Source organism: Mastomys coucha, unplaced genomic scaffold (assembly GCF_008632895.1).
Source record: "Mastomys coucha isolate ucsf_1 unplaced genomic scaffold, UCSF_Mcou_1 pScaffold4, whole genome shotgun sequence".
Lineage (NCBI taxonomy): Eukaryota > Metazoa > Chordata > Mammalia > Rodentia > Muridae > Mastomys > Mastomys coucha.
In genome coordinates this window covers 44,357,349-44,380,033 of record NW_022196910.1, presented here as the reverse complement: position 1 = coordinate 44,380,033, position 22,685 = coordinate 44,357,349, and the positions used below count along the sequence as shown (strand labels likewise).

The 22,685-nt window shown below is 43.7% G+C and overlaps 2 protein-coding genes across 2 annotated transcripts in view; both read left to right on the top strand.

Annotated features, from left to right (window-relative positions):
- The first annotated feature begins 3,638 nt into the window (after window positions 1–3,638).
- On the top strand, window positions 3,639–8,516 carry Lyz (lysozyme). The gene is made up of 4 exons (XM_031349703.1): window positions 3,639–3,980; window positions 4,622–4,786; window positions 7,082–7,160; window positions 8,294–8,516. Exons 1-4 carry the CDS (start codon window positions 3,836–3,838, stop codon window positions 8,358–8,360), a joined length of 456 nt encoding a protein of 151 aa, XP_031205563.1. The 5' UTR covers window positions 3,639–3,835; the 3' UTR covers window positions 8,361–8,516.
- Window positions 8,517–17,465: 8,949 nt separating this feature from the next.
- Window positions 17,466–22,685, top strand: part of Yeats4 (YEATS domain containing 4) — a 10,094-nt gene continuing 4,874 nt past the window's right edge. Inside the window, exons 1-4 of the mRNA XM_031349702.1 lie at window positions 17,466–17,748; window positions 20,260–20,379; window positions 21,829–21,895; window positions 21,994–22,088. Of these exons, the coding sequence (XP_031205562.1) occupies window positions 17,698–17,748; window positions 20,260–20,379; window positions 21,829–21,895; window positions 21,994–22,088 (333 nt within the window). The 5' untranslated portion in view covers window positions 17,466–17,697. The remainder of the gene's footprint in view (window positions 17,749–20,259; window positions 20,380–21,828; window positions 21,896–21,993; window positions 22,089–22,685) is intronic.

Below are 22,685 nucleotides of genomic sequence, written 5' to 3'. Positions count from 1 at the left end.
CTTCCTACTCGTCTTAACTCTCCCTTCCCTCTCTCTCCATGTAGCCATGACCAGCCTCTACTTCTCTACCTTTTCTCTCTATCTCTTTTCTACAATAAAACACCTTAAGACCATGGATTGCCTCCTTTATCTAGACTAATCGTGTTGAGCTAGAGTTTGCAGTTGTGAGACCTGACCGGGTCTGACCAAGTGTGCACGGCCACTTCCCTTCCCCGCCCTCTCTCTCCCTTTGGCCTCCAGGATGGACTAAGCTGCTCTAGGGCTCCCAATTTGTTCTCAGCTCCTCGGTGGTGTCCAACATAGCCTGCGATGCCCAGGGGCTAGATCCTGCGTCTTTGGCCTCCATGAGGCCCATGGACCCCCTGCAGCTGTCTCCCTCAGCTTTCTGCGGACTGGGATCCTGTGGCTTCCCACAGTCAGACACCCACCTGGCGGAGTAGAGCACACAGACAGACACCTGTGTCTGCCTGCCCAGAGTACCAGAGCTCTGGCAGGTCGTGGGTCCTTCTTTCCCATCCCTTTTGTTCCCCAGCGCTCAGCGCCCTGTGCTCCGTGTGCGAGGCCCAGCAAATACTGAGTTTACTTACAGAACCTAAATTAAGGGAACACTTACAGATTCACGAATAACCTAAAACATCCAGCTGCATCCCTGCAAAGTCCCACCCCACCGTGAAGGACCACATCAAGGAAGCTGCATCATGGAGTTTCCCCTTTCAGCAAACACATATTCTACTCAAGCATCACCCGAGATCACTAGCAGTTGGGAGAGAGCAGAAGGAAGTGGTGGCTAGAATCTGTGATGAGGCTCGCAGCCTCTCCCTACCTCTGTCTTCTAAGAAGTATTGACAGTTCTATTATCACTGCCTGTCTGTTCTCTACTGTTCTCCTCTGCCCATTGTCAAGGCTACCATGTGTACTCTCTACACCACGATGGTGATCATTCTCTTGCCTGGAGGAGAAAGCCACACTACAATGCACTCTACCAACTGAGCTACATCCCAGCTCCTCACTGGTGCCTTGAGTCTCTCCAAAGAGTGATTGTCCCATTCTTCCTCTGGGGCTCAGAAGGGGCAGTAGTCTCTTCTCCCTCCCAAGAAAGAAGATGGCAACATTTAAATGACTTCCCAGACTGACTTCTAACGTGCCCTGCTGTCTATGGACTGCCTCCAGACTCTCAGTGTTTTCCAGGTTGTAGGGCAAGGTCCATGCTGCTCTGCCTTGATTTCTCCTTCTGTAGGCACTTGAGGATTTGTTTCCCGACATCTGGCATTCCTGTTCTTCTATGGGTTGCATCTCTTGTGTGTGTGTTTTTTTTTCTTCATTGCTATTGCTTTTCCTGAGTATTTTTGGGTGAATTGGAAGGGTGAGAGCACTGTTTCCAGCACACATCTTCTAACAAGGTTCCAAGTATATTCTATAGACTCACATAAGTTGTGGCAAAACTTTGCCCTTTAAAGTTGGTTTCCACTGTGAGGCCACAGTCAAATATTAGACAGATCCACAGTCACCTCCCAACTTCCTGACCTAAAGCCCATCATGCTCATCATAATTCCTTTATCTTTGGAAACTAGATAATTTATTAATTATGGATACATTTGTGCACTTATTTTCCATTGCAATACAACAAAATTGTCTGAGACCTATAAATATCCTTTAAAAAAAGAGACAAAAGACATATATTCTATAAAAGGTGAGTGAGCTTTCTGCCCACAATAGTGTGTGCTTGCTGTTTTATTTTTAAGTCATTTACTCACTATTTCAAATAAAGCAGAAATTATAATTGAATAGTGTCACTGCCTGCACCAGGAGAAATAACTTTTGAGATTATATTTCCCCCCGGTCTCAGAAGTAGTCCCATTAAATGGTTGATAGCATCTTGGCTCTGGATGATAAGCAAATATTTTGCTTATCCCATTCCCAAAAGGTCAAAGTTCATCCTTGTTCAAATGTCTATGATAAAAAAAAAAAAAGTTTTGTCAACGGAATGAACATAGCCATCCAGATAACAATGATATGATCTTGAGCACTAGAATCAGAAGGGCACAAAGCAGCCAGTGACCTTTATCTGGCTTCTGTGGTTCTGAATCCCCAAAGCCATTTCAGTACGTATTTTCAAAATTTATCTGAAAAAAAGGTGACATTGGTCTTTATTGTGATGCACAAATAATGACTTGGAGCCAAAACTAGTATTCTTTTATGGTTTTGGTTGTGGTACGAGCTGTTAATGGCTGAACCAACTATCCAGCTTCCAAACTGGCATTCTCTAGGGCCAACAGGGCAACCCCCATCATTTGAAGAATAGAATTAACTAAAAAAATTGGCATTTTGTATGGCTCCAGAGCTTCCTTCCGAGGCAAATCCTGGGCATGTTTATTTGGGGGGTTCTGGTGATGTTAAAGAATGTGCACAGCTCCCCAAGTTGGTGGCTTCTGAAGGCAATGCTCAGCTGCACTTGAATTTTTAAGGTTCCATTGCCTCCTAGCAACCCTTTTATGTTCTAACATGGAAATGCGTTTGGGGAGAGGGAGACAAGACTCTGTGGAAGACATTTGGAAAACTGTTCACATGAGCTTTGTTTATACTTAAAGATAGTGTTTTATGGGTCCAGGCCCAAAATGGCTCTGACAGTACTTGGGCTTCTTGACTTTTAAGTGTGTCTTAAACCATCAAGGAGGCCTCAGCTCTGATGGGGAAGACCCTCACTCTTATGTCCTCTCACTTCCCTGAGGGGTGAGCATGCTGAGGGCCTTCCTGAAGTCACACTGTTGAAAACACAAGGGATTCAAGTTCATCACTATTTCCATCTCTGCATCAGGACCAGGCTCTTTTGCTGGAGAGATAACTCTTCTCTCCTCTCTCCTCCTCCCTCTCCCTCTCTTGTAACTTTCATGTGACTCAGCTTCACCCAGCTACAAAGATGAATAGAGAGAACCCCAACTCGGCCCATAGCACTGGTTTGCACTATTATTACTCTTGGTGTGAACCAGAAAGCAGACTCTCACCTTTTCTTATACCAAATGATGACCAGGATACTGATCTTCTGTTCCTTTGCTTACACTAGGAGATGACATAAATAAGCAACTTAAAAAAAAAAAAAACAAAAAAACAAAAAAACAAAAAAGAAAACAAAAAAACCCCAAACCTGTCTGCCGGGCATGGTGGCTCATGTCTTTAATACCAGCACTCAGGAGGTGGGGAGTTTAAGGATACCCTGGTCTACATAGCAGTTTCCAGACCAGCCAGTTACACAATGACATCCTGTCTCAGAAAAAAAAACAAAGTGCTGATTTACAACAATTCAAAATTTATAATATGATCCAGAAAGTCTAGAAAAAGAAATTGACAAAGCAAGTCATAACACGCTAAATACTAAGAGATTCATTTTGTGGGAAGGTCTAGGTAAGATAATGTTAAGTGAAAAAGACAAATGCAAAATGGCAAATGCACACAAAGCAATTTAATTTTAAAAACCCACTGCTTTACAGTCACACCATATTTTAAGCAGTGAAACATAACCACTTTACTTCTCTTTATATTGCTGACATTCAAGATGAAACAGAATGAGCTTCTTACTCTGGAAGCAGGACTAGCTCCCAGTTTCTGCGAGCCAAGTCTTTGAACAATATCATTTCATCGTTCTCTCTAGACCAGAATATCTCAGTTCAAACGTTGGGGAAAATGCTTTTGAAGTTTGTGGATCAATAAGAACTTCCTGTTTTGCATGAAGCTCAAAAGGCAGAGTCCCCAAACTAGTAGAGGATGAAGGGAGTTGAGAGATGCTTAAATACCGGGGCCTGATTGCTCTGGGCAGCTGGTGAGGTGGTTCCCAGGCAACATGAAGTCTCTCCTAACTCTCCTTACTCTAGGGCTCCTCCTGCTCTCCATCACTGTCCAGGGCAGGACCTACAGCCGATGTGCTATGGCCAAAACTCTGAAAAGATTTGGTCTAGATGGCTTCCACGGAATCAGCCTGGCAGACTGTGAGTGTCCTCTGCTTTATAGCTTCTGAGAAATGCCACTCCAGAGCATGCACGGGGAGGAATGATCAATCCGAAAGGGGGACTAAGCATAAAAGCAATGGAAGAGACACTATTTTAGTAATCTCAGAAGCACCTTACCTTGGCTTACTATCACAAAGATGACTTACATTACAAAGACACTCTCTCAAAGCCATATAAAGCTAAGGCTGTGACCCACAAATGGTGGCCCTCAACTGTAGTCCCAACTACCCAAGAGGCCAAGGTGAAAAGTTAACTGGAGCCCAGGAAATTAGCCTGGGAAACACAGTGAGCAAAAGAGAGGCCAGCTCGATGGTTCATCTGATAAACACACTTGCTACATAAGCTTGGTAACCTGAGTATGAAGCCCAGAACCCAGGTAATGACAGAAGGAGAGAGCTGACTCCAAAGCTGCTGTCCTCTAGCCTCGATTTAGCTGTCCTTTAGCCGCCCCCCTCTCTCAAGCCCAGCAAAAGACACTAAAGTGTTAAGATATGTTATAAGTTAATACATCTCTATACTTACAAAGCAAGTTATTAATAAAATTACAACCAGCTATCTAAAGGGTGAACAGTGTAATTCATTTAATCTTACTACTTATTAATAAAATAACTTCTTTTCAGGGGTTTGTTTGGCCAAATCAGAGAGTAATTTTAACACGAAAGCTACAAGATTCCACCATGAAGACCAAAGCACCAACTATGGGATATTTCAGATCAGTAGCCGATACTGGTGTAATGACCACAAAACCCCAGGATCAATGAACTTTTGTCGGATACTCTGCAAAGGTAAGACAAGATGATGCTGTAAGATATCACCAGTTCTTTGGTGAGACTTACAAGAAAAACATTCAGTACCAATGGCAGCATAGCTTTGGGTTCATCAAAGACCTGGAAGCATACCATCTAAACCTCTAAGTAGTAATTATTGTCCCCCAAAGATTCCCGCAAGTAAGAACTGGGGGCATGGTGACACTCACATGACTCTACTTCTTTCCACGAAATCCTGGGTGCTGTCCTCATTCAAGGAAAAAAATGAACACTTGGTATCATAAAAAGATGGTGTTTTAACATACAAATAATTATGGAATGATCTGTGAATGTCTTTTTTTTTTTTTTAAAGATTTATTTATTTATTTATTACAAGTACACTGTAGCTGTCTTCAGACACACCAGAAGAGGGCATCAGATCTCATTATGGGTGGTTGTGAGCCACCATGTGGTTGCTGGGATTTGAACTCATGACCTTCCGAAGAGCAGTCGGTGCTCTTCCTCGCTGAGCCATCTCACCAACCCTGTGAATGTCTTTTAAATGGCCTAATCACTCATACTATACTTTGGTTTAGAATAATGCATTGATAAACAAATCCTCCTAATTCCTTAGAGGTAGTTCAGGGATAAACTGACTCTATGTCCTTTTATGTCCAATGCTCTTTTTTTGTTGTTGTTTTGTTTTGTTTTGTTTTTCAAGACAGGGTTTCTCTGTATAACCAGCTGTCCTGGAACTCACTCTGTAGACCAGGCTGGCCTTGAACTCAGAAATCCGCCTGCCTCTGCCTCCCAAATGCTGGGATTAAAGGCGTGTGCCACCACAGCTCAGCCTCAAATGCTCTTAAAACACAGAAAATTAGATATTAGTATAATAAACATCCATGTGACTACAAATTTTAAATCTTAGTATTTTGCCTAGTGCAGTTTTACAGTGAATTCAAAACATTATGATATTTTATTTCTAAGTTCTTTAGTTTGTATGTCAAAAAAAACCCCACTCTACTTGATAATGGTTGTCACTCCTGGAAAATTAGATTATGGGTTTATGAATCTGAAAAACTGATTTTTTTCATAAGAAAAACAGCATACCAAAGTCCAGGAATATTAATCCTGGTGCATATTAGAAAGAAAGAACGTGAACTTGTTAGCTCCTGAAATACACGTCAGCACTAACATCATTAAGTATTTAAATGTTAAAATCAAACAAGCATTAAATGGTTAAATGTTAAAATTACCAGAAGAGAATATTCATTTTTAAATCTTGTTAATTTGCTTTTAAAACACTTGGCATTATATAATAATCTACGACTAAAGGATCAAGTTTCTAACAAAAGAAAGAAAATGTAGCGGCTACAATATAAGTTTCAAGTAGCTTACAAACACTACTGACTCTTGGTGTTTATTCTTCCAGAATGCATATCAATCACGTATGTATAGATAAAATTATATTGTTCACATACTAATACTTGATGTGTGCTTGACAAAATTCAATTCTGTGTGTATATACACACACAAGTATGTATACATTTATAATTTGATTCTCACCACTCAAAATTGTTGTCAATCAACAAATACAAACTCTGTATTATCATTTTTAACTCATGAATAAAATTCCACTGTATGTTTACCCTGTCATCTACCGGCTGGGCTATCCGAGTTAAGCACTAACGCTACTTCCATTTTTCCCTTTAATAAGTTGCTGCGGACAAGTGTCACACATATGTATTCAAGTACTTTTCATATTATTTCTTTTTTAAATTTAGAGTTATTTGTTTTGTGTGTACAAATATTTTCTCTACACATATGTGTGTGCACTGCCTGTATGCATGCCTGGAATCCAAGGAAGTCAGAAGAGGGCTGTGGATCCCCTGACACCGCAGCTATGGCTGGCTGTGGGTTTTGAGCCACCATGTGGGTGCTTGGAGTGAATCCTCATCCTCTGCAAGAGCAACAAGTGCTCTTAACCACTGCCTTGTCTCACTGTTAGTTCTCCAAGATAAACTTTCATTGCAGAAATTCCAGGTGGAAAGGTATAAGCATGTTTTACTTTAGGGTGAAGTACAAAGAGACACTTCCATATTAGTTAGAAATTCCAGAACTTCCAGTGACTTTATTAAGTGACAAAGTATTTGCATCCTGATTAAAAGGAGACAGAATAAAGAAAATTGTGCCTCTGACAGTCAGAGGTATATGGACTATGGAGAGATGGTGCCTTGTTGCGCTTGCTTAATGTAGCAGAGCAAAGCCGACTAAATCTAAACTGAAAATGCATTTCCTGTGCTGGCTCTTTCATTCCTTACCCTTCTCCTCTAGATTTGCTGAAGGATAACATCTGGAAAGCTGTAACTTGTGCAAAGAGGATCGTGAAGGATCCACTAGGAATTACTACATGGTATGTTTTCATTGTTAAAGGGGAAACCGGTACAGGGTGAGGGTTGCACACGTCTTTAACTCAGCACTCCATAGGTAGACATAGGCCTGTGATTCTGAGTCCAAGCCTGGTCTACAGAGAATTCCAGGACAGCCAGGACTTTACAGAGAAACCCTGTCTCAGGGGTGGGGCGGGGGGATGGTAGGTGGGACAGACTGCTTTAAGCTCCCCTATCGCTGACACCTTTTAAGAGCAGACACTGGAAGGCCAGTGTCAATTTACCAACAAAAGAATGGCAATTCCTGGCTTCAGTGAAACAATGCACTCCTTCCATCGTGTAAGAAACTCAGAATCTCACACTTTTTTTTTTATTTACTTATTTAATGTATGTGAGGACACTGTTGATGTCTTCAGACACACCAGAAGAGGGCATCTGATCCCATTACGGATGGTTGTGAGCCATCATGTGGTTGCTGGGATTTGAATTCAGGACCTATGGAAGAGCAGTCAGTGCTCTTAACCACTGAGCTATCTCTCCAGCCCCGAATCTCACACTTCTACTCCTAGAGTTATTTTAGGGTACTCCTAGAGTTCCCACATTCTAGGGCTGAGGAGATAACTCAGTCAGTAAACATGCTAGCTTCACAAGCATGAAAACCTGAGATTGCTTTCCCAAACCCTATATAAAACAGCCAGGTGGGGACTGTGTGCTTGCAGTCCCAGGGGAGGTGCTGGCCAGACAGCATAGCCAGGAGCTCAGCTGAGTGAGCTCCAGGCCCAGCAAGAGACCCTGCCTCAAAAACTGACATTCTCCTCTGTCCTCTGCACACATGGTGGGCACGCACAACCACACACACACACACACACACACACACACACACACTTCCCACATGCTATTTCTTTGTCATATCTTAAAACTACTTGTCCATAAGAAAATGTAATGCATGATTCAACACTATTTCCTCTGTTCTGTGCTCTACTGAGGGTGTTGGGAGGAGCAACTCACTTGTGCACGCTCCGAGTTACTGCTTTCTGGATGTACCTGTAGCTTGTGTTTTATTGTCTTTATATTACTTTGGCTCTTAAGAGTTCTAAAGTGTGCATGTCATAAAGAAGATTGATTTGAACCATTTCCTGATTACTTTTCTTTACAGGGAAGGATGGAGAACAAACTGTGAGAACAAAGACCTCGATCAGTACATTCAGGGCTGTGGGCTGTAACTGTCTCCTTGTGCAGATCATTTGGCTCTTCTTCAGAGCATGGTAAACAGCCAGGTAAAAGGTCACCCTGCTGGCATTCCCCGTCAAAGCTGCACAGGAGCAAGAGCTAAAATAAATGACAGTCTTTATCCTGAAATGCCTCCTACTAACTGCTTTCTCTGTGTAGCCCTGGCTGTCCTTGAACTCACTCTGTAGCCTAGGCTGGCCTCAAACTCAGAAATCTGCCTGTCTCTGCCTCTTAAAGGTGCGCCACCACCGCCCGGCTGACTAGGGTGCTTATCATTTGATGTTAAGCCTAGATTTGATGTTAAGCCTAGATTTTTTTTCATCTTGTGAATGAAACTGAAGTAGGAGAGTATTTCTCTAAATCCTTGATTTTCAAATGCTTTTCTAACATTCCATTCTCCTTCAACAAAGGAACTCAGGCTTAATAATTAATAATGAACTATTTCCCAAACAAACACACACACACACACACACACACACACACACAATCATCTTAGGCAAAAATCACAGCTATGGTGGTATCTGATCCCTTGGTCTGTTTAAACTACTCCAAAATCTCTGTGGGACAAGACATAGATTGCAAAGGTGTCTTCTAAATGGCTGAAATCAGGAGACTTATATTAGACATCATTTTCCTATGCTGACCTTTGACTTCAGTGTTTGCCCGAAGTGTGTCATTTGTATTGCTTCACAAATAAATGCACTGTGCTTGTGACAGTCTGTTCTGCCCTTGAGTGAATGTTCCTGTGCATCTTACTGACCATGAGGGGATTCAAGACTGAGGGGAGCAATGAGCTGTTCTGTCCTGAATTTTCTTAAACTTACATTCAGGCATTTCATCCAAATCCGAGATAGATGAGTTTGCATTAACAAATGCCATTGCAATTAACAACAGCAGTAAAATTATTCATATATTACCATTAGTGGATTTGTAATGCACATACTGTCTGTCACCAATACACTCTTCTAGTGTCCACGGAGAAATAATGACATATATATGTGTGTGTGTGTGTGTGTGTGTACGATAGTTTCAATTTCTTTTGGATCCTCGACAAATGTCAATAGCTAGATACTGCTGTAGGAAAAGCCAACAGTGTGCGATAGTACTTTTTCCTGTTGTCAAGATAAACAGCATGGCCAAAAGCAAACTGCAGGGGAAAGGGTTTCTCTCAGATAACAGTTCATCATGGAGAGAAGTTGAGGCTAAAGCAGAAGCAGAGGGAGGCTCCACAGAAGAAAACTGCTCTCAGCTCAAGCCAGGTTACCTTTCTAACACCTATCGAAAGCCACCCACATGGGACTGGGTCCTCCTACACAAATTATCACTCAGGGAAATGACCCCACTGACATGGCGAAGGTCAATCTGGTGATGGCAATTCTTCACTTGAGGGACTATCATGGTTAACCATCACACACATCAACGAATCTGGCATTAGAGATATAGCTGCAAATTAGGCAATGGTGGCCCCCACACACCTTTAATTCCAGCACTTGGGAGGCAGGGGCAGAGCTCTGTGAGTTCTAGGGCAGCCTGGACTATATAGAGTGACTTCCAGGACAGTCAAGTCCACACAGAGAAACCCTTTGAGAAAAACAAACCAAACCAAACAAATGTGCAACAGTGACCAGCAAATAAATATGCAAAAAAGGAACGTTGGACAAATTACAGTTCATTACTTGACTAGATTTTTACAAACATTTGATACACAAAAACTATGCTAGGTTCTTATAAACATTTGATACTTAAAAACTGCCATTATTTCCTTTTCCTTTGTCTCTGAATATTCTAGGTAGCCAGTGAGAACTCACTTTTTACCTTTAGAAATTGCTCCTGATCTCTCTAACTCTCTCCAGTTCCCAGTACCATCAGCCACTCAAAGTATTTGTTGGCTTTCTGGAAGTTCTCCCCGAGTCCAGTCTACGGTGGTTTTTAAATTGTGTTACATTTATTTACTTATTATTTACATTTACATTTATTTACATTTATTTATTTATTATTTATTGAATGTCACCTGTGTGTGGTAAGGTGCAACTGGGCCACAGTATGCATGTGAAGGTGAGAACAACTTTTAGGAGCTGGTTCTGTCTGCCCACAAGGTGAGGCTCAGGATCAAACTCAGGTCACTGGATTTGGCGACAAATGCCTCTATGCACTGAGTCATATGAGCAGCCCTGAAGAGGCTTCTAAGAAAGATCTTGATCCTGTTACCCCTAATTTAAAATTTGTGGGGCTGGAGAGATGGCTCAGTAGTTAAGAGCACTGACTGCACTTGCAGAGGCCCCGAGTTCAATTCCCAGCAACCACATGGTGGCTCACAACCATCTATAATGAGATCTGATGTCCTCTTCTGGTGTGTCTCATCATATATATAAAATAAATAAAATCTTTTTTAAAAAATGTGTGACTAGTTTCCCATTACCTCCAGAATGGAGTTCTAGATCCTAGTGACGCTGAGGTTAGCAGCCTGAGCATTCCAGCCTTATTGCTTCCCATTTTTCAGCATATATCTCTGCTCTTCATTGAATGTCTTACCTCTTGCCTCTGGCCTTCGAAGTCTGAAAAGCTTCCCATCCCATATGGCCCCAGTTCCCACAGCTCTCTGCTTTGGCTATCTTAAGCTCATCATCCGAGCCACAGGTGGAACCTCACACAGGAATGCCACCTCTGTCTGCCCTTAACTCTGATGCAGGAATGCCACCTCTGTCTGCCCTTGACTCTCACACAGGAGTAATGTCACCTGTGTCTGCCCTTGACTCTCACACAGGAATGTCACCTGTTTGTGCCCTTGACTCTCACACAGGAATGTCACCTGTGTCTGCCCTTGATTCTCACACAGGAATGTCACCTGTTTGTGCCCTTGACTCTCACACAGGAATGCCACCTGTGTGTGCCCTTGACTCTCACACAGGAATGTCACCTGTGTCTGCCCTTGACTCTCACACAGGAATGTCACCTGTGTCTGCCCTTGACTCTCACACAGGAATGTCACCTGTGTGTGCCCTTGACTCTGATGCAGGAATGTCACCTGTGTGTGCCCTTGACTCTGATGCAGGAATGTCACCTGTGTGCCCTTGACTCTGATGCAGGAATGTCACCTGTGTGCCCTTGACTCTGATGCAGGAATGTCACTTGTGTGCCCTTGACTCTGATGCAGGAATGTCACCTGTGTGCCCTTGACTCTGATGCAGGAATGTCACCTGTGTGTGCCCTTGACTCTGATGCAGGAATGTCACCTGTGTGTGCCCTTGAATCTCACACTTTTACTCCAGTTCTGCATGACTCATGACAGTAAGTCGCTCGAAGCCATGATGTGCTTTCTGTAAAGCTCTGAGAGGGACAATAAGTGCCATCCCAGAGCAGTGTAGCAGGTAGTAGTGCTAGATAAATACCCTGACAAGGGTTTCCAACCAGAGCACTGTTTCCATGACCCACAAGGAAGACAGTGACTCAAGGAAGACTGTTAAAAACTGTTACAGGACTGGACAGATGACCAGTGCATAAGAGCACTTGCCCCTCATACAAAGGACTTGGGGTCAGTTCTTGCCACCCACAAGGTGGCTCACAACCATCTGTGACTCCTGTTCCAGGGGATCTTAGACCATCTTTCCACATATAAGGTACTGTGCATGAAAATGGTACCCATACTACATGTAGGCAACACACACACACTAAAAGTAAATAAAAAGGGAGACACTGAGCAGATATGTTTAGGGATATGTGTGTGTGTGTGTACATACTAACAACTTAGGCATGTAATAACAATTACTGGGGAAAAAAGAGGCCATAAACTTGAAAGAGGGCAAGGAGGGGCATATGAGGGGGTTCAGAAAGAGAAAAGGGAAGGGAGAAATTTGTAGTGATGTTATGATCTCAAAAATAAAAGAAATAGCTTGGCAGTGCTGGCACACGCCTTTAATCCTAGCACTTGGGAGGCAGAGGCAGGCAGATTTCTGAATTCAAGGCCAGCCTGGTCTACAGAGTGAGTTTCAGGACAGCCAGGGCTATACAGAGAAACCCTGTCTCGAAAAAAATCAAAAAAAAAAAAAAAAAAAAAAAAAAAAAAAAAAAAAAAAAAAAAAAAAAAAAAAAAAGAAAGAAAGAAAGAAAGAAAAAAGAAAGAAATAAATAAAAGAAAAAAATTTTAAATGTCTAACAACAACAAAAAAATCTAACTAAGAGTGGCAGATGGGATCTTGTACCTTTTTAATCCCAGCATCTGGGAGGCAGAGGCAGGCAGATTTCTGAGTTCAAGGCCGACTGGTCTACAGAGTTGAGTTCCAGGACAGCCAGGGCTACACAGAGAAACACCGTCTTGAAAAACAAAACAAATCTAGTTAAGAAATTAAAACCCAGGATGCCTTTCACAAAAATATCTTACACTTAAATATGGCTGTAGTCTTGTCTCAACACTCTTATGCAGAGGTGTTCTTATCTTTGAACCTAGTATTGGCAAGCCCTCCAGGTGCCCCCTCCCTCTCCTTCCTGCCTCACATGGTCTCCTCCATCTGTGACTTTCACACTCCACCCTCGCTCCTCCTGGTTGGTTCTTTTTAAAACCTGAGGTAATCCCGCCCCTCTTTCCTTGCCACTCTCCCTTTCAAGCTTAGAATCCTCTGCTCCTACAGAGCACGGTTCACTGGGAGTTGGGGGACAGTGGCTGGCTGGGCTTTTTCTTTTGCAAGCAAATGAATACAGGATTGTTGAAACTCTGGGGGTTTTCTTGTTAAGAAATTGGAACTCTGACAGTCAGAGAAGCCCTATTGTCAAAGACCAGCTTTGACATCCAGGGTAAACTAAGGCAGGGCATAGAGTCTGATTGATGTTCCCTGGGGGGCTGGCTGACAAAGAATCCCTTGGAAGCCACAAAAGTAAGGCAAGAAAAAAGAGGAAAAAAAGGGGGAAAGATACACACACACACACACACACACACACACACACACACACACTGGATGGATGGATGGATGGATGGATGGATGGATGGATGGATGGATGGATGGATGGACAGAGCAAACTTCAACAAGCTCTAATGACCAACAAACTTCATACAGTCAGACAGACAGACAGATATATACACATTCACACATTGAGTGGATGGCACAAAGTTCTAAGCATTTCCTGTATACACACATACACACATCTTTGGTGGGTGGCGTAAACTCCAGCGAGCAAGTTCCAACAACTTTATTTTTTCTCCCACAGCTTATATATCCCAGCAAAACCTTTCAAGCAATGTACAATTTCAGTGTGGTTACATTTTCTTTTTCTTCTAGCGAATGACTATGAAAAACCAGTGTGTGCCCCAGGACCTTTGCATGAAAAGCATTTTATGTAGTAAGGTAAACGGGAACAATAACAACAAAAACAACTGAATTATTCTCAAGAACCCACGCACATGTTACTAAGCAACTTGTTACAGAGTAACAAAGTGTGAGCAAGCAAGGTAATTTTCTCAGCCTTCTTTCTTTCTTTCTCTCTTTCTTTCTTTCTCTCTTTCTTTCTTTCTCTCTCTCTTTCTTTCTTTCTTTCTTTCTTTCTTTCTTTCTTTCTTTCTTTCTTTCTTTCTTTCTCTCTATCTCTCTTTCTTTCTCCCCCCACCCCCCTGACAGGGTTTCTCTTTGTAGCCCCGGCTGTCCTGGAACTCACTCTGTAGACCAGGCTGGCCTCGAACTCAGAAATCTGCCTGCCTCTGCCTCCCAAGTGCTGGGATTAAAGGCCTGTGCTACCACTGCTCGGCTTGGAATCCTGATTTCTTATAATAAATAGTATTTTAAAAATAAGTCCTGGGGGAGCATCAAGGTGGCTTAATGGGTAAAGACATTTGCAGCCTCATATGATATTGACTTGGATTCCCCTGAACTCACATGTGCAAGGAGAGAACCGATTTCTGGAAGTTGTTCTTTGACCCCCACACACACACCATGGCATGCTCCCCACTAGAACCCCAAAATAAAGGGAAAAAAATATCTGAGCACTCAGATGTCATTATTTTCAGGCCCTATTGCTGGGGAAACCTAGAGGATGCATACACTTATACTACACTTATCCCTAAATCTTTTGAATTGAAAATACATCTACACCAATACCTCCATCATGGAGTTCATTCTCATTTTTTCCTTTTCCATCATTTAAGTCTCTGACAATTAGAAATGTGGTGTAATCGCTATCCCAACATTGCCCTGCTGTCTAAGAGATGCCCTCCCCTCAGGATCCCGCCTCAGTGGGTAAGGGACTGCTCTCTCCTCCATTAAAGGATGGTGCCTTTAATATGTCCCTTTCCTGAGGCACTATGCCAGTGATTTTTCAACCTGGAGACCCAATGACCCTTTCACAGGGGTTGTATATCAGATATTCTACATTTCAAATAGGTTTATATTACTATACATAATAGTAGTAAAATCACAGTTATGAAGTAGCAATGAAAATAATGTTATGGTTGGGGTCACCACAACATGAGGAACAGTTCAGAGGTTGCAGCGTTAGGAAGGCTGAGCAGCACTGCGCTACACCAAACCACTGAGAGGAAGGAGGGCTCGTGGTTGGTTGGTTGGTTCGTTCTTTCCTTTTTGAGAAAAGGTCTCCCTATGCTGCTCAGGCTGGCTAAAACTTTTTATCATTTTGAGCCCACTCTATGACCCAGTCTGATCTTGAACTCTAAGCAAACCTCCTGCCTCACTCAGCCTCTTGAGTGTTGAGGACACAGTGCTAATCCACCATGCCAGCTTGGCCTGTGACTTTCTATTTAGCTCAGGCTGGCCTTGAACACTTCCGGCCTCTGCCTTTTGAGTGCTAGTTATGAGTGTTTGCCATTGTACCAGGCAGATTTCTTCTCTGTTGTTCATTTCCACATCCCAAACACCTAGAATGATGAGTAGAACGTGGTAGACCCTCATTCCAACACATTTTTCTTAATCTCCCATGATTCCAGTACAACAGCTTGAAGAAGTCTAGGTCGTATCTCAAGTCTGTGAAGTTGTAGAGCAGAGACCAGCATAGGAAATGTCATATGACCTTTCCTGAGGAGGAAAGCAAGAAAAGACCAAAGCACCAACTAGACCAGGCAAGGTCTACCTTGGCAAGCCAGTGAATCTACTGTAGTTACTCACAAGAGAATGTGTGAGGGGTAACTCACAGGAGCAGGGCTGCCTCAAAGGCAGCTGCCTCACTGAAAATCCCAGGCCAGGGTGAGTGATGACTCAACATTCTACAACCTTGAGCTTGCTGTGTGACGCTAAAGCAGCTCAGTAGGACAGAGTGTCCCCCAGACAACTCCACAGGATGAGTGTGGGCTCTCTGTCCAAGACTTCTGCCTCCTCCCTTCCCCGAAGCAGTAAGGGATCTTATTGCTTCTTTAACCTTTGGGAGGGACCTTGTGCATCTTGTTAACTTTAGAACTTCTTGAACCTGTGAGTTCTTTACTTCAGGAACCTCCTGTCTCCTTCCTGGAGGGAATGCTTCCCTTAGAAGCTATAAGCTTATATCAGGTGATCAAGGAAGGGGAATGACATTTAAATATCAGCTAAGAAACAGAGATAGGACATACTCAAGACCTGCCAGAACAACCCCAAAATACAGGATGACTACAGAAAACAGCCAGGGCTGGCAAAATTAAAGGCACTTGTTATTAAGCCTGATGACTTGAACCAGATCCCTAGGACCCACGTTGTAGGACTGCCACAAGATATACTCTGAAATCACGCACACACTCTCTAAATAGATAATAGAGTAAAAACCAAAAACTTTTATTAAAGATTAGCAAAAATTGGGGACTGGAGAGATGGCTCAGTGGTTAAGAGCACTGGCTGCTCTTCCAGAGGTCCTGAGTTCAAATCCCAGCAACCACATGGTGGCTCATAACCATCTGTAATGGGATCTGACGCCCTTTTCTGTTGTGTCTGAAGACAGCTACAGTGTACTCCCATAGATAAATCTTTTTAAAAAAAAATAGCAAAAATTGATTGACCATGCTGTCAAATTCACTTCTCAGTCTCCTGATTATTCTCATTGATTCGTGCTATGCCCAGCCTTCATCAGAGAAGTTTATTGTAATGAGCAAGTGGTTAATGCTGAAACTCAAAACTAGCCAAAAAGCCCAGGAATAAGAGATGGTGGTGTGCTTATCACTATATGGGGCAGTTGTATCACTCCTTCCAAGGTTGGGGAATATTTTGGGGCATAAAGAATCTAAGAGCAGAGAATGGGGAGGCATGTAGTAAAAAAAAAAAAAAAACCTGACACCTTCTGACCATGATGTGTGGCCATTGCACTCATGAACTTACTGCAGCTGTGGTTATCTGCTTAAGACCTGTGATTGGCGTGCTGACATTTCATTGCGGATGGCGGGAGGGGTCCATGGGCCTCAGCCTTCCCTGAGGGACTACTCACAATTCATGACTGTTTGGGAAAGAAATACCGTGTTTTTTTTTTAAAGGTAGCCACTGATGAGTTACTCTTGCTCCAGTAAAGAATCCCACATCCATGGTAGAACAGGAAATGCCAATTAAACCCAGTAAGTCACGAACTAAGAGGACATGAAAGTAGGAGGGGGGCTTGTTGGAAAGAAGGGTTCCAACTGGGGAAGGGTATGAAAGAGAAGAATGGGGAATGAAAATAAGAACATGACCCCTCTTAGGTATAGTTTAGGAGACTTTTACTGTAGATATGAAGGAGAGAACAGCCCGCGGAATCTGGAAGAGTCTCAAACTGAACATGGTAAGCAGAATAGATTGAGCCATGAGGAGGGAGAAAGGGAGAGCGGTCATTTCTCTAGTTCCATCATTTTGGCTTTGGGAATCGAAATCGGGTCACCAGGCTTGAGAGCAAATTCTTTACCAACCTCACTCTCAGTTATCTGACCTGCCCAATCAGAAGCTTTGATTCCAGAGTCCATAATCTTGAAGTGTGTGGGATTATCTCAACCCTAAAGCTACAAACGCTCACCATTTTGGTGCTGGGTGCTTCCCTACCCATAAGTTCTGGAGTTCTTCCTAAAATTATCCCTGTCACTCTTTATCCGCTGAAACTGCTCATCTGTCTCGCACCCGGGAAGGAGGCAGCCTCGCGCATGCGCAGTGTTTGTCTAACACCATTGCGCATGCGCTGCCGCCCTTTTCCCCCGCCCCCCTTCCGTTCGGCTCTCCCACCGCGGGGCTGAATGGCCGACCCCGACGCGGCGGGTGTGGAGGAGGTGGCTGTTCGGCTCCGCGAGCCCCAGTGACTCGCCTGAACCCCTCGGCCCGGGCTCGCGCGGGAGGAGCGGGCCTGTGAGGGGAGCGGCAACCCCGCCGGCCTAAGCTCTTTCCCTGGCAGCCGCGGCTCTTTCCCTGGGACAATATGTTCAAGAGAATGGCGGAATTTGGACCTGACTCCGGCGGGAGAGTGAAGGTCAGTGCGCAGCCGCGGCGCGCAGAGCGGAAGCTCGGTGCTCATTGGGCCCCGAGTCCCCGTCACCGCCTCCGTCCCGCCAAAAACAAAGGTTCCGGGATGGCTAGGGCATCCTGTGTAGCCACCAGACGAGGTAACCGCAGCTCTTGGACAGGCTCGCCCGCCTTGTCCTTCCGGAAGCCCCGTGCTAATAAAGTCATCAAAGAGCGCTTAGCTGCTTTCGTGTTTAATGAAGGTTGTCATAGAGTCCCAGCTTAATACTGGACGTTGTGACACTCAGTTCCCTCACATTTATATTAGCATTTTTCTTTACATGTATTATTAGGGGTGGAGGTCAGAGGACTACTTGCAGGAGTAGGTTGTCTGGTGTCACCATGTAGGTGTGTCGTTAGGGTTAGTCTTTGGCTGACCAGCCAGTGCTGAGACGTCTTTTCCCAGTGTGCCCTCCAGCTCGCCCCCTCCCACCTTCCTACATCTGCTGGTTACTTTTTTTGTTTGTTTGTTTGTTTGTTTTTGAGACAGGGTTTCTCAGTATAGCCCTGGCTGTCCTGGAACTCACTCTGTTGACCAGGCTGGCCTCGAACTCAGAAATCCGCTTGCTTTTGCCTCCCAAGTGCTGGGATTAAAGGCGTGCACTGCGCCACTCCCCACCCCACCCCCAATTTTTTTTTTTTCTTAAATGTATATTTATACACTGTAGCTCTCTTCAGACACTCCAAAAGAGGGCATCAGATCCCATTACAGGTGGTTTTGAGCCACCATGTGGTTGCTGTGAGTTGAACTCAGGTCCTCTGGAAAGAGCAGTCATTGCTCTTAACCACTGAGCCATCTCTTCAGCCCTGCTGGTTACTTTTTAAGCCACTGGTTCCTGATCCTCTCCCAGTTTTAGCTCCTACTTACAGATCTTACCACAGAAACGTTTTTTTTTGGTGTAAAATCACTTTTACACCAATCTACTTAATTTTTAAAATCTTCATCAGTGCCATATTATTTTTATTACCTTAATCATAGTGTCTGTATATCCATAGCTGTCTTAAGTGTAAATGTAAGATGAGAAATCCTTGAAAATCTTAAAGCCCTGACATGCAATAGGAGAAAGAAATGCCAAGTAAAAGTCAGTGCTAGTATATGAGGCTTTGTAGAGCTCTGCATTTGCCCAAGCTTTTAGGTAAGGTTTTGGGCTGGTAGAAAGTGACTACAGAGCAAGGGGTTAATGGGAAAACTCTTCTCTACTTGCACAAGTTAAATCTAAAAGTTTGTAGTTTTTAGTCTAGGATAACTTGAGAAAATTAGGCCTGAAGTCCTCAAATGAATTTCCTCCTTGGTAGCAGGAGGTGGAAGGGGCAAGAACAAGGTAGGCCCTTGAGAGGAGACCCAACCCAAGTGGCCGGGGTGTTCCACTGTCCCTGTCTCCTACTAGGCCATTCTGCTGGGAGCTGATCATATACTGATCCATTGATAAGGTCAGTGCTTCCATCGTCTAGTCACCTCTCAGTGCCACCAGCTGGGGACCAGCAATAAGCCTTTGGGTGGGGGTACTTCATACCCAGACTGTAATGTGCATAATAACGATGACAGCAGAAAATGCTTGCCCTTAAATTCTCTCATAAACTGACCTTAGGTTTTGTGCTGTGCTTTGGTAAACAGGCTAATTTAAAATTTAAAAGCTTTTACCAGCAAGCAAAGCCAGTCAAAGTGGCAGCTTGACCTCAGTAGCCTAGCTTTTAGGTTTGTGAAGGCATTTTGTTTTTCTTTAATCAAGTACTCATGTGCTTTTATATGCTGATTCAGATGAGGGCATTTTAGGCCATCTTTCCAGCCATGAGACAGCTCAGCAGGTAAAAGGCACTTGCCACCAAGCCTGATGACCTCAGTTCAGGTCTCAGGACCCACATGGAAGAGAATCTACAACTGCAAATCATCCCTGACTTGCACATGTGCTGCACAGGGCGCCCGGACTTTATAGTCTTCTGCAAGAGCAGCAAGTGCTTCAACTGCTGAACCATCTTCCCCAGCCCCTCACGTGGGAAGCATTGTGCTAATGTTAATGAGTGTGGCGGGGCAATGGTGGCCCATGCCTTTAATCCCAGCACTCAGGAAGCAGAGGAAGGTGGATTTCTGAGTTCGAGGCCAGCCTGGTCTACAGAGTGAGTTCCAGGACAGCCAGGGCTACACAGAAAAACCCTGTCTTTTTTTTCTTTTTTGGTTTTTCAAGACAGGGTTTCTCTGTATAGCTCTGGCTGTCCTGGAACTCACTCTGTAGACCAGGCTGGCCTCGAACTCAGAAATCCGCCTGCCTTTCCCTCCCAAGTGAAACCCTGTCTTAAAAAACAAAATAAACAAACAAACAAAAAAAACCATTAATGAATGTAACATTGGTTTGAGATCCCTGTTCTAAGTAAACCCGTACGTGGTTAGACTGCGGTTCCCTAAACCAAGTCACCTTTGTTCGTGTTGTTTATTCAGGTGGTGGTGAAATATTTACTGATTTTAAGCTTGCTTTTCTTTTAGGGGGTTACCATCGTTAAGCCAATCGTTTATGGCAATGTTGCCCGGTATTTTGGAAAGAAAAGAGAAGAAGACGGGCACACTCACCAGTGGACAGTGTATGTAAAGCCATACAGAAATGAGGTAGGCATTTGCTTTTCCTGAAACTAATGTTTGAAATACAGTTTGTTTTCTTGACAGTAAACTGTGAAATTGTGTATAGTAGCTTTCCAAGTCTGAAGTGGGCCCATTGTAGACTCCCACTACCAGCCCCGTCAGAAACAATAAAATGAGAACCCTCATCTTCATGTAATTAATGAAGACAGTTTTTCAAAAATTCGTCCTCAATAAAATTAAGATAAGGAGCTGGAGAGATGACTCAGCAGTTAAGCAAGTAATGCACTTGCAAAGGACCTGAGTTGGTCCCCAGCACCCACGTAAGGCAGCTCACAGGGATCCGGTGACTCTGGCTTCCTTGGGCATGTCTACACACATACCCACACTCACATGTGTGCACAAACGTGTTCACTTAGGAATGTGTACTCACATATGGGGCAGTCTTTATAAAGGGTGGGAGGAGGAGGAAGTTGGTGGCTAAACCGAAGAGTGCCTGCAGTGTGATCTTGAGAACCTGAGAAAAGCTGGTGGGAGCAGGGCGGGGGTGTCTTGTAATTCAGTTACTGGGGTAGAGACATGATGATCCCTGGGCTTCCTGGTCAGGTAGCCATGCATGATTGCTGAGCTCCAGGGTCAGTGAGAGACCCTGAACCCAAAAAGTAAGGTGGAGAGCAGTAGAGGAGTACACCTGACGGCCCCTGGCCTGGCGTGCACGCATCCTTTCCTCACACCACACACAAATTGTTTCTAAAAATTGACTACAGACATGGTTTTCTTGGTGTAGTTCTTTCTATAAAATTATCCCAGATCTTGCTATTGTTTCTAATGGAAGTCAGAATTAACTGAGAATGTTATTTATTGGTGCATAGAAAAGCAGAACTTGAGCCAGATAGTGGTAACACATGCTTATAAGCCCAGCACTGTGGCAAGAAGATGGCAAGTTCTGTGTAGCCTGGGCTACATAGTAAGACCTGTCTCAACAGCCATGTCCCCTCAAAACCCAGGATTTGCAGAACAAGTGATAGGAAAGAACTTGGCACAGGGGGCTGGGGGTTTGTTGGTGTGTGGACAAGTTCTTGATATGTAGGTCTGTCGGGGCTGTAATTCAGCTGTGTAGACCGGCTGACCTCAAATTGGGGTCCTCCTGCTTCTGCCACCTGAGTGCTGGGATTTAAAGTGTGGCACCTCACTGGCCTATTTTGTTTTGATTGTTTTTTGGGAGAAGAAACCAAGTTTGAGTCTTGAGCTGTATCCCTGCCCTTATAAAACATTTTATGTTGAAGCAGAGTCTGGCTAAGTTGCCCAGGCTGCTCTCAAACTTAGTCATCCTTCCTCAGCTTCTTGGTTAGCTAGGCCAGCTAACTCATGTTTTGTTTTAATTATGTTCTCTAAACTTTGAAGGAAAGTGTATTGTATAAGATTGTGTTCAGTTGCCAAGTCTGTTTCTGTCAGAGAACTGATTTCTCTCTCTTTTAGGATATGTCAGCATATGTGAAGAAAATCCAGTTTAAATTACATGAAAGCTATGGCAATCCTTTAAGAGGTGAGGTATAGTTCTTGATTCATCATATAATAGTTCCAAAAGGGCCAGGGAACAGGAACTAAATCAGTAATTGTTTTCTTTTTCTTCCCTCTCTCTAGTCGTTACTAAGCCTCCATATGAAATTACGGAAACAGGATGGGGTGAATTTGAAATAATAATCAAAATATTTTTCATTGACCCTAATGAAAGACCTGTGAGTAACATTAACCTTCGCAAGAAGAAAATGAGTCATTTAATAATGTGCAAATGTCATACTTACTAGGGAGCTGGTGTTTGTTAGTGGTCTTGCCATAAGTTAAGACTTTCCTTGTTACTTAGCATCTGTCAGTTTTACTATCACTCCACACCATTCTAGATCTAAACAGCACTCAGACAGGTCCCTAATAGGTAATTTGAAAGTGCTATTGATGGGGTGCGGGTTGGGAGGCTTAATGTCCTAGCAAGGCTGAATGTAAACAAACCTTACAACCCTAGTGTCTCAGGCTGGTTAATCCCAATGCCTTCAAGTCCTTGCCAGCCTGGGCCACAGAGTTAAGGCCCTGAGACAGAAAACAACACAGACAAAAATACAGAAAAGTCTTAACTCCCTACAGCCTGGGGAGTCTGGAGTCTGCCCAATGGGATGTGGGCCCCTCTGGGTGACTAGAGCCCCTTCCCTCCCTATAGATGGAGACCCCATCAGGCCTTGTTCTTTGTCTGCCATGGCGTCATCTCTGATGCCAGGGGAAAAGCAAGATCAGCAGGCATGGCCACCCCATGGCTGTCCCTTTTTTTTTTTTTTTTTTTTTTT